Below are 18,065 nucleotides of genomic sequence, written 5' to 3' on the forward strand. Positions count from 1 at the left end.
GGCGTTCGTAATGCGCATTCTCGTTATTTTGTACATTCACTTACTTTTTGACGATAGCTTTAAACATTAATAGTAATTAAAATTATTATTATCATGGTTTTTAACAAAAAAAAAGAAAAAAAGTACAAATGCAAATACAAATACTAATACAAATTTTTTGAATAGGAGTGACTGATGGTCACCGTATGTTGAGACTTTTATTTATTTTTCTCAAATACAATAAGTGTATATACCTCTTATGGGGTGACTACACTATAATATAAAAAAAACTCCCATCTCAAATGTTATTGAACTTGGTATAACAAAAACTAAGAAGATTAGAAACCACCTAATTTCAATAGGTCTTAGAGAATCCAATATTAAAATAGTAAAAATTTTATTATTACATATTCGAGAACACGTGTGCATAAAAAACATATACGTATGTTACATGTGATGCATTGTTACACGCATTGTAAGTACTTCCATGTTTGCTACATTATAAGTATTATTATATGTACGAATTGTTAGTTGTGTAATGCAGAACGAAACAAAAATTTTCACAATAGTGTCCCGAAAAAAGGTACTCTTGTCTAGTTACGCGGGACAAAAATTCTTTTCATTTAAAATTTTTTATTCATTTATTTGATATGATATTACATACAATCAATTCTTGTCGGAATGATTGTATCCAACAAATTTTTTTAAATTTTGGCTACCATAAAAGTAAAATAGTCCACTCTATCTAATGGAGATTAAGAAAAACAGTTGACATATAGCTATTATTCATTGCAAAATTGTAATTTGACATTTAATTCATTTTCTATGAGTATTTATAAATTAATATTAAAATTTACCCGTGCATGTAACTAATTTTTATTAATTTTAAAATTAATAATAAGAATATAAGTTTTGGTCATGCGACAATTATTCTTATAATGTATGATAGAAAATAGAAAGTAAATCAATTTATAGCTAGGATATGTAGCTTTGCCATTGAAATATGACTTATTATTTTTAGAATTATTACGATTGTTTGAATGAATCCATGTAACATATATTTTTGCTCCTCAAAAATTATTTTCTATATGTGGAATATTTTTGGCCTATCTGGCTTCCCTTTCGAGGTACGACTATTTTTCTAACTTTAAAAGGTTATGTTGTTATAAAAACTCTTCGAATATTTTGTCAGCATTCGTATTAATGTTCTAAACATGCCTACGATGAAAGAAAGATTCTTTTCGGAGTTCAAGTCATCTTTAAACTAACCAAGCCTGCGCAGAAAACGGCTATTCTAGAAGGTAGGTCGACAAGGACCACAGTACAGGTCCAACTTCCAGTTCAGAAGAGCGAAAAATAACAACCAAAAAAGAGGGGGCCTCAAGGGCACCAACCACTAAAGTTTACTCCACTGGAAACAAGGAGCTAGAAGTAAGTTAGATCATGAAATGATTGGCCCAATTTCGTGATAACTCGGCTAAAATAATCACAAAGTAATTTATTCTCGACATAATATGCAGATTGAGGATTCCGTTTACTTTTGACGTGGTACAAAATAGGATACCAAGGGAGTCTAAGTTACGCATAGCAATAGATTCTCTATTAGCAAAAGGTGTAGTGAAGGATGAACAAACAACAGAAGGACGGTTTTTTTCTTCCTACTTCTTAGAAGCATAAAAAGATGGCTCTAACCGTCTTATACTAGATTTCAAGAGCCTTAATAAGTTCATCCTAACTTCACACTTCAAACTTAAAGACCTTAGATCAGCTGCGGAACTGATACAAAAAGACTGTTTTATGAGCACTTTAAATCTTCAAGACATTGTGCAGTGCCAGTGCACAAGAATTCTAGAAAGTTCCTAAGCTTTCAATTTGAAAACCTGTTATGCATTCCTTAAGAGCCCAAGGCTACAGTTCACTGGAATTGGCACTTTTAGTCAATTAGCGAAACAACAGCTAGGCCGATTCAAGCCCACCACTTCTTATTTTGTTTGTCCTAAAACTGCGCAAATTTTTCATGTGAAACGTTTTTTAGTCTAAATTACAAATTTTTCGGTAAAAGGAGAAAACCTGTTATGGCCATTTATTATTTTTTTTTAAGTCATACTTCTTTATATAGGCGCGTTCTGCCCTACAGAGTAAATAAACGATTTCATATTGGTGACCTTGAGAAAAAGTGTAACGGAAGTGGATTTTGCTTGATTCTCCCCCTTCGCCCAGCCCCTCTTGGCGTACTTCCGGTCCCCTTACTCCACCCGATGATTATAAATTAAATAGATATTTTATTTCATGAAATATATTGTTTAAGTGCATGTTTCGAAAATTTCAAAATTAGTATATATTAGCAAAGCAGCTTTTATATTATAGAATAATAAACATTTCTTTATTTAATATTAATTTGTTACTTTTAAAATGAATAAATAATTGATTTTATAATTTTTTTTACATTTGTTCAAAACTTTCATAATTACAAAAAAGTTTTTGTACTGTATTAATACAATAATTAATTTTTTTATTTTACATTAATTAATTTTATTTTATTGCGTTTTCTTATTTCACAGTTTTTCTTTTGTAATTAAGATGATTTTTTGACTTAAGGACGTTTGTCACAATAGTTACTATGGGGAGAAGTTCAGCTCAAAATTCAAAGAGGTGGGAGGAGCGCAAATTTATGCAGCAACGGTAAAAATTATTTTTCTCGAATAGATGTACTTACATACATGCTTTTACGCGTACTTAACCCCTTCTTTATTGTGTTATTAAGAAAGAAGATAAACTTTAGATCTATTTGAAAATGAAACAGGTTTATCTAATAGTAATCTTTCATACAAACAAAAATTGTGAGGTTTATACAGATCTCATAAATGCAATTTTAAGTGATTTTTCCGTAAGGTTACATGTTAAATTGCAAATTTTTGCAATTAAACGTGTGTACAAAGGTACAGTTGTACGATCTGCTATTTTTCAAGAGTATTTCTTATTTTCTCACGAAGTTATTTTGAAACCATCGGAAAATTCGATGAAAGTGCACAGTCTTAAGCTTCGTTTATACTGGCCAGCCTCAATATTTATATTGTATTGTGCAATAATATATTATTTGTAATGGTTCAGTGATTGAATATTAAAATATTTGTTGAAACCACACCCAACTAACGTAGATACACTCATTCCAACGATCATTGCACCACCTTTGTGCACAATATCGTTCCATAGACGGTATATTTTGTAACGTTGTACCCGGCCAGTTTAGCTCACGCACATAACTAGCCCGAGTACAATGCTACGGGTACACCTGAGCGGCTTCGGCCTCTTTGATGCGACCGTCGTACCCCGATGTAGCAACTCAAAGTGCTCCGCACAGAAGTTAATTGTAAAACTTATTAGCCGATCAAGTAGCTATCACTAGACCGGCCACTGAATTCCTGCCAACGAGCCACTAACGATGCCCCCACGAAGCCACTTCTTGCGACCCGAAGTCACTACTCGCTATGCTCCAGAACGGCACGAAGTGCACCTCGCGACCCAAGTTTCCCCTAACCACGTGTCGCGTATAGCCACCAGTATTTCGTCCTCCGCAGCCGCTAACCATATAAGGGGCGTTCTGATTTAGAGCCCGGAAAACTATATCACTAAATAAAGCTCATCAAAAGCTCTCGAAAAGCTCCTTACAAAATTTGGATTCGATGGATAATTAACGAGATATTGTTGATTTAATAATCGATCAATTCCTCCAATGGCAGAGCATTAAGCCTCAGGAGGCGGGGCCTAAGCATTGTGGAGAGGCGACTACGCATAAACTCTTTAACAGGGAAGGTGATAATAGGTATGCCAGGAGACAAGGTTACCGACGGCAGAGATTTGATCAGTTACCGTACCAGCGCAAAATTCAAATAGCAAGGCCGAAGTATTTTAACCAGAGATCTGATTTTTAAGGAATGATTACGCACGTCCACTACGCTTATTCAGTGCATATTTTTTTCTAAGTCAATTTCACAGAAAAACAATTCAATTCTAATTTTTTTGAACATGCATGCAGATTAAAAAACAAGCATAATCATCCGCGCTGAGCCATCGCGCTTAACGCGTGAGATTTTCTTGCGTTTCTAAAATTACTTTTGATTTTTTGGTTGATAGAGCTTTGTATGGATTAAATGCTGATCCTTTTTCAATAAAATGTTACACGTTGAAGAGGTGTGCCGCATAAACGCACTTGACGCGATTAGTCTTGTTTTTATTTATTAATTTTTTTTTATTGAAGTTAATAAAACTATAACGTTTGAGGAATGCTAACATTATTAGACCACTCAAAAATTATCATAACTATTTCTTTTGAAATCAGCGGGCTCAATTATATATAATGTAAAAAAACGCCTAATTATAGATCAATTTTTTAATTCAGAAGTTTCTCGGTTAGTGTCCATAAATAATAAGAATAAAGATTAAATCAGTTTGCTGCATAGTTCAATTGATTAAGTCACCGATTACCAATCTATAATATAGGGTTCGATTCTAGGAGTCAGAAAAATTTGAAAATTATTTTTTTTACATATATAACATATAGTATATATTATATATACGTACGTATGTATATTCTATATGTACAATACATAATATATGCTATTATTTATTATACACTCTTCTATATAGCTATATATGTATACGGGTAGTACACTTTACAAACGAGAGAGGGGCGGCAGTAAGCGCGCGGAAAAAGAGACAGAGAGCTGAGCCGAGTTAAACCAGATATCGTGCCAATGCATGGTCGCTTCATCGCGTCGGTCGAACCTCCAAGCGTGCCAATAGATGTTTCACATAAAAAAAACGGATATGTCAGTTTTTCTAACCCGAATTATTATCCCATTATTAGAAAGATCATTTAGCTGTTCGATTACTGAAGTGAAAATAGCTTTGTTACCGAACAATTTTAAATATATTGAATAAAAAATAGTAGTCACAATAATATTATCTACTTATCTAGCTAAATGTGGTGGCAAGCATGTTTTTAGAGTCTTCGTCGTACTTTTTTTCCACAACTCCTCCTGTAATATGTTAGATACATATATTTCTTCATTACGTAACGTTTGTACATACTTCATGATTTCATCAAAAACTCCTGGTTTCTCTAGAAAAGCTTCTAAACAGTATTTCAGAGGAACATGTGCTGTATATACAGGCTTCATCTTCAGGGTCGAAGTGGTTGGTGTTGGCTAAGAAAAAACAAGCTCTTCCTTAATTTGAATACTTGTAGGTGGTACATAGGCACAATTTGTTTTGTAAAACTTCAAGCGTTTATGATCTGTCATGAAATTATTAAACGCATCTTTATTTTTTTCTAATATAAATTGAGATTTCTTAATGACTTCCTCTGTTGTGATAGCCTTTAACTGTTGATGCAATTGATTCTGAATATGTGGTATAAAAATGGCTGATATAAAAGAATGGAAAGATGCGATGATATAATCAATACCATTGCGAGATATGTATGGATTATTATACAAAGAGAGTTAATTTCATGATTTGTTCTTTTAAAGGAATAACGCTATCATGAATGAAGAACTGCGTACAATCCATCTTTGAGCGAACTGATCTAAAAACAAATAACAAGCTTTTGAAAATGCTTTCAGCTTTTTTGTTTAAATTAATATACTAAAATTATTTATGTCACTTTTTCATATAATTAAAAAAAAATTTTCTCGTAATTTAAAAATTTTTTAAATAAGTCCCTAATCTATCACGACACACCAAAGAAGTCTCTCGCCTTGTAAATAAGGTCGATAACCTTGCAGTTTTGTGATAGCATTTGAAAAAGGGTTACAAAAGCTATAATTAAGCATTTTATTGACACTTATATTACAAAATGTAAAATATTATATAGCACAAATCGAAGAAAATAATCGAAATATGAGTGTCACGTATTTATTACGTTACTGTGTTTATAAAATACAAAAATATTTTAACTAATTCACTTCTTAGCTTTGCTACCGCAGCTCCTCCATTTGTTTTGACAAAATTGTAAACTTCGCGTTCTAAAAACCACCAAACATGGTTGCATAATAATGGAAACTTCTCTCCTAATATTTTACAAATTTTGTAGCAAGCGTTTACAGCTCTTATGGGAGATTGAAGGATGTAACGATATTTATCAACGATAACATAACATTCCTTAATATTTTTTAAGTCAACTCCAACCATAACTACATGACGTTGACAAAACAACTTCATGTGTTCTTCATGTTTTTGATGTAATTCTGCAAGCAATGAGTTTAAACTTTCTTTGACGGAGTCAACTTTCTACAATTCAACGAAAGATAATTTTCACTTGTTTTTGTGTCGGATGTTACATAGAACTACAACGTATATACTATTCTACAAACTTTACAGAAAGATTAAAATTCGATCATAAAGTGGAATTTATTATTTAAAAAGTCTGAAACATGCTTTTTTGCCCATTGAGTAATTACTTTGAATTGAGAATAAGAAAGGTTTCCAACACAAGTGCGATAACCTCCTCCACAATAAAAATTTCCCCCAAATTTTTTTTCAGTGAGAAAATAATTGTAGTTATTTTACCTTTAGATAATATAAAAATGTTTTCGACACAAGAGGCTGATCTGGTATTCAATTGGTTTTATATTGGGACCTTGAAGTCAACTTGGTTGTTTTCTTAAACAAAAACGGTAAAACTTGCAATGTGAAAGTGTCTCGTTCGTCTGATAAAAAGTAATTAGGTAATTAGAATTAAATTTTCGTAACCACTTATCGTTCTGTGCGGATAATTTACGCAACTCACCACTGTTTTCTGTTACACTGCTTGTCCTAATTAAGTCATTAATAAAAGGAACTTTGCTTTTTTTGGCCAATTTAAAAATTTTCTTTGAAACGTCTGGGCAGTTCTGTAAGAAATCGCCTGCGTCTTTCAATTTCTCATCAAAATCCTGTTCCAACTGCAATAATGAAAAATTATATTTTCATATCTAGATACAAATTTAGAAAACCGTTAAGTCGATACCAGTTTATGACCACTACAAAGTTGCAGTGCAGGGAAATTTTCAAGAATTATCTTCAAACCGTTATTTTTAAAAAAACTCAATTTTTCTAGCAAATCAACTTCTTTCCATTTTTGTTCATACTCCTCTGTTATATTCTGTACTTGTTTTATTATACCACTCAGGGTAACTTTGGAGCGTTCTAAAATATATAAAGTTGTTTTATTACATAAGTTAAGAGTAGTTTTCCTATCTAAAGCCTTTTTGAGGAGCTGCTGCACCCTCGGTAGGAAAAATAATTTTAAACTATGTTGAAACAAAAGTAATTACCTTCATTGACGCTCTTCCTTTTTAATTTGGAAACTTCTTTTGTTACCCGGAAAGACCCTCTTAGCAAGCCTTCTATATTCTTGGAAGAAAGAGCCATGCGCTGCACGGTTGTTGGTTGGCTCAACATACAGCAGATCTTTCGAGACGAGTGAAAATAGTTGATCTATACAAGACTGGAAATTTAATGAAATTAATGCTGTTAAGAGGGTTGTTAGAATTTTTTAAATTTGAATAAAATAAAGGCCAAATTGATTTTACGAGCTTATATTTGCAGTCTAATTTTAAAATTAAATAAAGAGAATCGATAGTAATATTAATTTTTATAAGATAGTGGTCATTGGACCAATCAGCATCAGTAACGGACTGTGAGAGAGGGCTAAGATTGGACGAGACAAAGGGCAGATCTGTACTTAATTCAACAAATTTGTTTTTAGTAAGGGTAAAGTAGGTGGGTGAGCCACCATTTAAAATAAATAAAGTTTCTGGATCAAGTAGTCAAGAATCAGTCTATCATTGATGTAGCCTTGATCCCTGCCCTAAAATGAATGGTGTAAGTTTAAGTCACCCACTAGTAAGAAAGAGTGTAAGGTACTTAATTCGACTGCAGAAGATTTCCACTCTTCAAATTTAAGATTAAAGCGATAATAGGAGGGTCTGTTAATATTGATTTTGTATAAATTACCCCATGAGGTAGAGGACATACAACAATATTGCAGGTTCAACGGAACACTATCCAATACGATATCATCGAATACGGGGTTTTCCTGGATGAAAAGAGCAATCCCTTCTGTTAAATTAGTTGACCTTATTGTTGAATGGACGTGAAGAAAGGTGTATTTATTCGTGAGGGAAGCGTGGTTGGGTTGCATAAATAATCACTCGCTGTTTATGAGTTATTGTTTTGCTTTAATTATTATAGAATGTATATGAAACGGTTTACAATAGTTTTACTATAGATCCCTACGTGAATGCATTCAACGACAACAATACAATTGGTACAAATCAAAGGCACGTCTCGCCTTCCTCACGGAGGATTATTGTCCTAAATAATCACTGTTCTCACATGCAAGCACTGAAAACTTCGATGAAAATAAAAGAGCATCGTCAATAAGCATGTATGAACAATAAAGTATGATGTATGACACGTTATTTTTAAGGTACACTGATAACAAAAAATTAAGGTGCGTGTGCACGGTCACTTTGCGTGTAAATATATCGTACATCGAAATTCTCGATGTACGACACAGCGTACACCGAGATTTTCGATGTACGACGCAGGATGCATCCAAAATCTCGGTGAAACTTAAGGTGCCGTGTAGGATATTTATAAGTTGACACTTTACAGGTTATGTGGCTCGTATTATATGGTTGTGAGTATCAAATGTTCCTGGTTACACAAACGCATCATTAAAACTTTGTACCTTGCAACTTTTCTTCCTTGACCATATGAGGGCATAAAAGATATAACGTTGTGGTCAGTCTAGAGAGCATCTCGAACAAAGCGATGAGCTTCACACTTGTCCTTAAAATTAATTTTCACTTCTGAATTGATATAGTTATCATTTTATCAAACTTGTAATTAGGTGCTAACAAACTTACAACCAGAAACTTATTCAAATTTTTTCCATCTTGATGGTCTTGATTATACCTGAACCAGACGTTGTTAGGGCCATTGTTTGAGCAAGAAATAATCTGTATTTTTACTCTACTCACCCACGTCTCGTGGAATTGTATTTGCTGGTTGGACATTTTGTTGTTTATTTTTCTTTGTATCTTCCTCCTTTTATTCTTCCTCCTCTATAGGTTCAGTGTTAGAAAGTAGAGTGATGGCAAAGTAGGAACTTGGAAACCGTATATCAGGGACCGATAATAAGAATCGCGGATAATCATGGGGCTACAAACAGTACATCAAGGCACGGGGAACTCAGAGAGTAACCACTCATCCCAAAGGGCCGTAGTATCACATGATGATATCCGGAAAAGAAGAATGCGTGTTCAAATCACGTCGGGGTCACCATTGTGGGGTAAAATATTGGACCGACACTTAGGTCCAACGTGTTTCATCTCGGAGCTGTTGGTGGACTCGTCAGTAAGGCATACCCAACAGCTCCTGCCTTAGACACCTACTTAAGGTGCTCACACTAAACTGGAACTTCCTTATATACTAACTGATGGATAATCCTGCCACTTGTGGATAAGCACAAGAGAGAGGTGACACGCCTAGTGGACAGTTAACGAAGTATCATCTAGTGATACCAGAGTCCCCCACACTACCAGAAACTAAAAATCATAGCGATCGGTATACAATACAGTAGTGAGCGTCAACTAGCAGCGATTGTTGATAATTGTAAATATTAAATGTACTTTTGAGGGAGACTCAAGAAAAATAGTTTTCGGCACCCGCCCAGAACGTCAAATATTTGCGTGCGTGGCCTTATATTTCAATATACTATTGTTTGAAAATTGGAGATTTTTCTTGACAGACCAAGAAGCGAAGCCAACTCCTGAGCTATTTTCTGATTGTTTTTAACCATCTGTATACACATAAATACGTCTAATATTAGAATCAAAGAAAGTGATGAATAACTCGGCCTTGAAATCATCTGATTATTGGATTTTCTCGCTAGTTTTGGTGTCAATCTTTGGACTAAATAAAGAATCTTCAAAAGAGTTTGAATACTTAAAGTAAATAGACATAGACCTTATATATTATGGAGTCGTAAAAGATAAACGATTTCGAACCAGTTTAATAACAATGACGTGAAAAAGTGATAGTAGTGGATCAAAGATCCGTAGAGCGAATCTACGACTAAGTTACTTTTTATAGAAAATAACTAGAGTAAGTATCTGTAGAACAAGTACTCCAATCTAAATTTCATGAAAGAAATGCAGGATTCTGCCAAAATGTCATTTAAAGGAGGGCTTCTCCTATAGCCCAATGTTAATCAGAGAACATTAATCTGGCTGGAATAAAGGCTTCTGAGATAAGTTGTGGAACAAGGAGAAATAAAAAACCACAGTATTCTACTCTCGATCTGACTAGTATTTTTATAGCTATAATAAGACATAAAAACATGCTCCCAACCAAGTTCTACAGAGATAGGCCAGAACATCTGTCAGGTAGATGCATTTTTTAATAACATGATTAATACATGCATTCTAGTTGAATTTGTTGTCTATTATCATACCGAGATACTTGACCGATTTTTCAACCAGGATTTTAGTGTTTCTCGAAGTCGAGGAAAAACGATTAGTCCCGATGTTGTATTAATTAAAAATAACAAGGTGACATTTTTCGAGAGATATCTCAAGGCCTCTATTCTAAATACCATGAGGCACTTTAATAGTCAATTTATAGTGGGGATGTATCAATGCGTACTTGAAAAATCCCTCGGTACGTCTTCAATGGCACGTATCAAATGGGGTTGGAGTAGACCTGCTCACAGTTCGTTTTCTCCCAAAAACGGGAATTGCACTTCATTTGACTGTGTAGGAGTATCCAAGCTTGGGCTACTACATGACAGCGGTGCCAAGCCAAAGCGTCGGCCGATACGTAGTGTAAGGTGTATAACACAGAACGGCTTGGTTACCGTATGTGCGTTCACTGTACAGACGCTACTATAACAGCGAGTTATTCGTAACTACAGTGAAGTGAACGCATTGGGTATGTTCTCTCACTCTCATTGGTAGTAGCAGTAGCAGCCGAAGCAATAGCAGTGGTGGCAACGATAGCGACAAAAACAAAAAGTGTTTACCGTAGCGATGCAGCTTATCAGAAAAAAAATGCACAAACTTCGCGGGTCTTTCCCTCTCTCTCTCTCTTTCTCTCTTTTATGATCAAATTATACCTTAACGCTTGCAGCAACATCGTGAAACGTTTTTACAACTGCTTGCGATCGTTCGCGGTCTGCCCAGTTGCGCACGACTACTTGCGAGCGCTAGTGTCGCGTAGTATATGCTCTCATATGCGTACAACTGCTCGCAAGTGCTCGCATCTCGCAGCCTGCACAGCGTGACTACTTGCAAGCGCTCGCGTCGTTAGTATATGCACTCAAGCGCTCGCATCTTGCAGCCTGCAGTGCCCGACTACTATGCGAGCGCCAGCATATGCTGCCCCATGCTCAGAATGTCCCCACTCTGCCTGAACAGTATACATTTTGTGGATAGCTTCTTGTGACTTGTGCGACGCCTAACGTGCCCCGCGTTCCCCTTTCGCGCGCTTTCTCGCGCTTTGGCACGAAATATTCGAAAAAGGAGCTGCACCACAGATGGCAGATCTTTCATTAGATTTGTTCGATTAAGAGGTTTCGAGCGCTCGAAGTGTTCCTAACACCTCTAGCCTGAGCCCGCGTTTTTGCTCCAAGCGCTCCAAACGCACCAACTGCGTGCTCATAACCAGGTAACCCAAAAAAGCCGTAAGAGAGCCAGCTATGAATTATCTTATAATATGATAATACGAATTATCTACCCTCTTATCTGTAGATAATTCAGGTCTACGCAGCGCTCTCAGTGCTCTTGGCTCAGGTTATCCTAAAAAACCCGTAGTAGTGCCTGATTAGCTTTTCACCTAGTATTAGTAAATTATCTACAGATAAGAGGGTAGATAATTCGTACTATCATATTATAAGATAATTTATAGCTGGCTCTCTTACGGCTTTTTTGGGTTACCTGGTTATGAGCACGCAGTTGGTGCGTTTGGAGCGCTTGGAGCAAAAACGCGGGCTCAGGCTAGAGGTGTTAGGAACACTTCGAGCGCTCGAAACCTCTTAATCGAACAAATCTAATGAAAGGTCTGCCATCTGTGGCGCAGCTCCTTTTTCGAATGTTTCGTGCCGGAGCGCGCGAAAGGGGAACGCGGGGCACGTTAGGCGTCGCACAAGTCACAAGAAGCTATCCACAAAATGTGTACTGTTCAGGCAGAGTGGGGACATTCTGAGCATGGGGCAGCATATGCTGGCGCTCGCATAGTAGTCGGGCGCTGCAGGCTGCAAGATGCGAGCCCTTGCGAGCATATGCTAACGACGCGAATTCTTGCAAGTAGTCGCGCTGTGCAGACTGCGAGATGCGAGCGCTTGCGAGCAGTTGTACGCATATGAAATTATATACTACGCGACACTAGCGCTCACAAGTAGTCGTGCGCAACTGCGCAGACCGCGAACGATCGTAAGCAGTTGTAACCTTACACTACGTATCGGCTGACGCTTTGGCTTAGCACCGCTGTCATGTAGTAGCCCATGCTGGGATACTCCTGCACAGTCAAACGAAGTGCAATTCCCGTTTTTGGAAGGAAACGAATCATTGGAAAACTTGAGGAGATCTGTTTGCCTCCTTACTAATAACGATAATTCTCTAGTTTAACTGGCACATAAAGTGGGACTTAAAACGCTATCTTACGGCAATCCTTAAAATGCAATCAAGGAATATGCCTGAAAGACTTCTTTTATTGTAAAATTTATTTTGTATGGAAGTAACGAACAAAAATAAGTTATTAAAAGATTGTCCTTGCAAGTTGCAGAAAAAAAAGGACGCCATTTATTTCCATCCAGGTAATCAACCAAAAATTTACCATCTTTTCAAATATCTTAAGATAGTTGTTTCCCAATATCTAGGTCAATCGTATACATAGATATACAATACTAAGGTTACGTTCTTAAATCATCCCGTATTCAAAATATCAGAGAGGAATGTGAATGCCTTTGCGTACACTTATACGCACATAAACTTATACATTTATCTAATTATACTCATATGACAATGTGACGTTGCCACATATGCGATACTTACTTGGTTATCTACGAAAAGCAGTTTTTTGATTACCATTACTTTAAAACTATATGATAAAAAATTCTCAAAAAAATAAATGTGTTTCTTTACTGTCTAAGGAAGTTTTCATTAGTTTTTTAATTATTTATAAATATGGGGTAAGATACACTTTTTAAAATAATGGGGCTATGTAGCGTTTTCGCCATTGCTCCAATGTTAAAAGAGTTATTTTTTGACGAAAATATTTCAATAACGACGTGGTAAATCGGTCTCAAATTTTTCACACATATTTCGTATTATATTAGTTTTGCTGAAAATTTCGTACCTTTCTAGATACTTTTGATTTATAAAACAACTACCTTAAGGAAAAATAATCCCATCATAACACGTCTGACTTTTTGGTTATCTTTCGGGAAAATAGATGAAAAAGTATTCACCAATCTAAGAGAAATTGGTCACTAAAATATATGTCATTATATATGTCAAGTGAAAGTCTTAACAAATGTTAAGGTTGTTAAATAATTATTTCATAATTTATCCTGTAAACCCCATCAGATCATTTTACTTTCACGGTACTAAGAGCAAAAAACAGTTCAACATACAAAAAAGGGGCTAATAGTTAGAAGTCGAGTAAAAAGCAAGTGTCGAATAGGTCTAGACAAACGTGAATTTGTGATCAATGGGTAGACCTAAATTGTGGAAATATTTACGCGAGGTATTAAAAATTTTGACGTTAAATGTGGAAGAGACAGATGTGTCAAAGCCGTTTCCACAAGACCTTGATTCAATTCCGAACTAGCAGCTCCGTCTCGGCTTAGCCTAAGATTTACTGAGTGAAGCACTTTAGTGTGTTGACACGTCATGTACAATTATTACTTAAAAATTTGGCACCTATTCTTGACACTTCTCGGAATAAAAAAAATTTGAATGACAAAATTCTTGTTTGTGATCGAAGCAGTTTTTGTCGAATAGTAAGCTGTAAAAAAGTTTTAAAAATGGCCAACAATTTGCACTTTTTCACGTTATAATATACGAAAAAGGCTTAAAAAAGGATATATAATTAAAATGTTTTTTTTTTTTAATCACAAAACTTAACCACCAGAATAACAAAGTTGTTGAGCCTCATCCCTCTAAATTTTAGCGCCACAAGAGAGAGAGAGAGAGATAGAGCATACTTAGTAGTACTAACACATTTAACATTTAACATAGCTCACTCGCACGAGCAGCAAAGGGATATAAATTTTTTTACAACTTATTAAAGCAAAATCTCATGCCAAAAAAATATCTCATCGTAAAGTTAAGAATATCATTACCAGACTCACTAACTTTGGTTACAGGTGGCTTCAATTGTACTTCGACGCCACCTAGTACATCCTACTGAACTAAATCGCAAGGCTAGCATTTTTTGCAAAACTATGAGCTTATTTTTTTCTATTGTTAATTATTTTTTCGAAAAAAATCACACAAAAACCATTTAAGAAGTGTCAAGAACAAGTATGCAAAATTTCAGCAAAATTTGTTGAGTAGTTTTTGCGGTTAGCGATTACAACGTTTTTTTGGGACTTTGCCTCACACATTAGTGAGATATCAGAAATGTTAGCAAAATCATTCGATAATTTATAATAAAGATGTAAACAAGATCCTTTTTCGTTCTTTAGTGTTTTCCTAGTTGTTGCTAAAATTTTTTTATACTCGAATGATTCCATCGTAATTCTATATTTTAGGGGCTTCAATTTCGCCTTACGTAGTCTAACAGCTTTATCACATTTCTGGTTTCATTAAATATTTTTTTTGGGCCTGTGTTTTCCAGAGAGATGAGGTCTCTGAACAGGTCGTTTACATTTTCAAGATTCTTCAATGCAGGTGATAATAATTCCTACAAATTTGCAATACCTGTTTAAAACTGTAGAATTGATGAATTCGATGCCATCAAAAGAGTGTTTTGAGCTTTCTTACTTTGCATGCAACAAAAACCAAATTTTTTTTTCTTAAGTCGTATCTAAACTCTGACTTTAAAGTAAAATGGATTAATAAAAATGTCAATTGTTACAGGATAGTGGTTTCTAGACCAACCATAATTTTCAACAGTCCATTGTGAGATAAGAGCTAGATTAGATAAAACAAAAGATAATTCAATGCTAGACTCCGGAAACTTGTCATTGGTAAGGGTAAAATAGTTAGATGAACATTGATTCAAAAGATATGAAACATCTGGAATAAATTATTGAAAATTAATTTGCAATGAATACAACTATGACCGCTGCCTCAAAGGGGGTTATGTGAGTTGAAATCACCTACTAGCAAGTAAGAGGTTAAATTACCTAGTCCATCTAAGAATTTTTTCCACTCCTCAGATTTTAAATTAAGATGGTAGTGAGGGGTCTACAAATGTTAATTATTTATAGGCTACCCAATGACGTCATCGGAAAATTATCTAGTTCATCTTAGGACTTTTCCCACTCATATTTAAAATTAAGATGGTAGTGAGGGGGTCTACAAATATCTACGTATAGCCTATAGGCTACCCAATGAGGTCATCGGAGACTTATAGACGCAATCTAGACGCAATAGTATTTCATGTTGGACGGCACACTATTCAATACATCATCAAACACGACATTTTCCTGGAAGATGAGAGCAACTCTACCTCCATCATTAGGTTTGTCTATGGAGTTATAACTATTGATTTATCATTTTTTTATCATATAAGAAAATTAAATATTAGTACTGATCTTAAATATTATGCAAGTTCATAATTCCTAGAAAAGATTTAGTAGGAAAGTGTTCTAACAATTACAAGTTTTGTTTTAATTTATTTTTCATTACTTTTTTAAAACAATAACCGATTCGAAATTTTGACTTTCTGGAAAAAAGACATTTACCCTTGTTAGACATTGAAATTTTTAACGTGTGCATGTATTTTTGTACAACATGTATATACAACCACTTATTTTTATCCGTAGGGCATCGAACAGTTAAAAAAAGAAGAAGCTCGATGGGTACGTAACAGTAGGTGGAAATCGCTACAAGCTGTTTTTGGCCGATTTTCTATAGCGTGGTTTTCACCATTTACGTCGCCACCATATGCAAAAATTAAAGTAGATTCATACTTGTATTCTGTGTGACAATTGAAAATGATATTCTATTTTTGTACATAATAGAATACTTTTCTATTAAAAAGTACGCTTTAGATTTGGAAATATTGATAGTACATGATCTAAACTTTTTTTTTTAATAAGTATATGTGAACGCCATTAACGACCTCTTTAAATTATGAATGTATAAAGTATTAATAAGTTTCTTAATAATGTACAAATGAAATATCATTTCTAAGACATTTGATAATTTTATATTTGGTAATATGATCCAATCTCGTAAAGTCCATGTAGATCATTTACTATTGATTCTTACTGATTTTTCAGTGTTAAGAAAGTATACATTATAAGAAATGTGAATCGAGACTGATAATGTAATTTTGAAATACTCTTTTTTTAAAGTTTTTATCTCACTAACAAGCAATTAATTGTGTACACTAGTTATATATTCTATATTTATGCATTGTGCAATATAAAAAATGTTTAAAATACTTATGTATATATTTTAATGTACCTGTTTATAAAAAATGTCATAGCACCATTGTATGTAAATAAATAAATGTTTTTTTTCTAACAGTTAAGTAATTCAATTGCTAAATGTAAAGTAACTAAACACAGCCACAATAACTACCTCATAGCAGTGTGCTATAGAAATATAATAAAAATTTTATAATGTACTGGGTAAACAAATGTAGTTCTTCACTAGTTAATATTAAGTGTATGATTTATTGATAAAACTACGGTGATACACCAAGCTCTAGGGAGTCTTCGCGTGTCCGTCGTGCACCGTAAGCGCTCGTTTCTTTCTGCCTTCCAGTGCCGTACTCTTGCTTGCCTACGTCATGGATTACTTATACACTTATACTCGTGCGATGCCCTAAAATAATGACCTTACTCGCTTATACACCGCAATCCTCCCCCTTACAAATTTAATATTTCTGGGGGTTTTCGCGTGCATGACGAGCATTTTAACAAATCCGTTCTAGTTGTCTTTTCAGTAAGACTTAGGAATACATTGGTATTTAATTTTTTACTTTTGTTTACATTGACTTTTATTGTTCGATCACGTTGATAATTTTTCATGGATAAACTAATTTCACCAGCATGCGGTGTCTTACAGTGTGATTCTTTAGCATTTAACTTTACCTTTATAACTTGATCTTGACGCGATTTTAACTAATCTAAATGTCTTTCCTACAAAAAATTATCTTTCGTTTAAACTTAATATGAAACTGGCCCTTCACACTTAACGACTTCGGTTTGGGCCCAACTATTATTTCCATAATCTTTGGCCATTGCTTTGTTACCTGGTATAAACTCCATTGCCCTCTAACCATGAAAAAAATTCTTTTGGGCCTTTTGCCGTTTTTTTTACTATTTCTACCACTGTCACTTTTAACATATTTAGGTGAGTTCTGATCCTTCTCCCCGTCTTAGCTTTAGAGATACTCCGGTCGTCACATATGGTGTTAAGCGAATATTAAATAAAAATTTGAAAAGTGCATTACTCCTGGAGATCCCTTCTTCTCTATAAGCCTTGAACTTCTTCTTAAATGTCTTGACTGCGTTTTCTGCTGCTCCATTACTGGCAAAATGATATGGAGGTGACTCAAGATAAACAATGCCATTATCTTTTAAGAACTAGTCAAATTACACGAGCAGATGGGTACATTATCTGTGATTAGTTTAACGGGAAGCCCCCAGTCAGCAAAGTATTCCCTTAAAGTGTCGATGATAGATTTTGGGGAGATATACATCATTCTTTTTACGTAGATCCATTTAGAATGTGCGTCTATTTTAATGAGAAACATGTTGCTTTCCATTGAGCCCAGAAAGTTTGCGTGGAGACGGACGTTTAAGGCGTCAGGTAAATCCCGTATATGCAGGAATGCCAGTGGTGGGTTATCACCCA

The 18,065-nt window shown here is 34.8% G+C and overlaps 1 protein-coding gene across 3 annotated transcripts in view; it reads left to right on the plus strand.

The window, feature by feature from the left end:
* The window catches only part of LOC106642424 (palmitoyltransferase ZDHHC3), a 38,919-nt gene extending 22,203 nt beyond the window's left edge, over positions 1-16,716 (plus strand). For all 3 annotated transcript variants that reach the window (XM_089595881.1, XM_089595885.1, XM_089595888.1), the window contains one exon: positions 16,022-16,716. In XM_089595881.1, coding sequence (XP_089452007.1) covers positions 16,022-16,183 — 162 coding nt within the window. In that variant the 3' untranslated portion in view covers positions 16,184-16,716. The remainder of the gene's footprint in view (positions 1-16,021) is intronic.
* Positions 16,717-18,065: the final 1,349 nt, after the last annotated feature.

This window comes from Copidosoma floridanum, unplaced genomic scaffold (genome assembly GCF_036245765.1).
Source record: "Copidosoma floridanum isolate Cflo_tuat_1 unplaced genomic scaffold, Cflo_Japanese_pri ptg000004l, whole genome shotgun sequence".
NCBI classification, from domain to species: Eukaryota; Metazoa; Arthropoda; class Insecta; order Hymenoptera; family Encyrtidae; genus Copidosoma; species Copidosoma floridanum.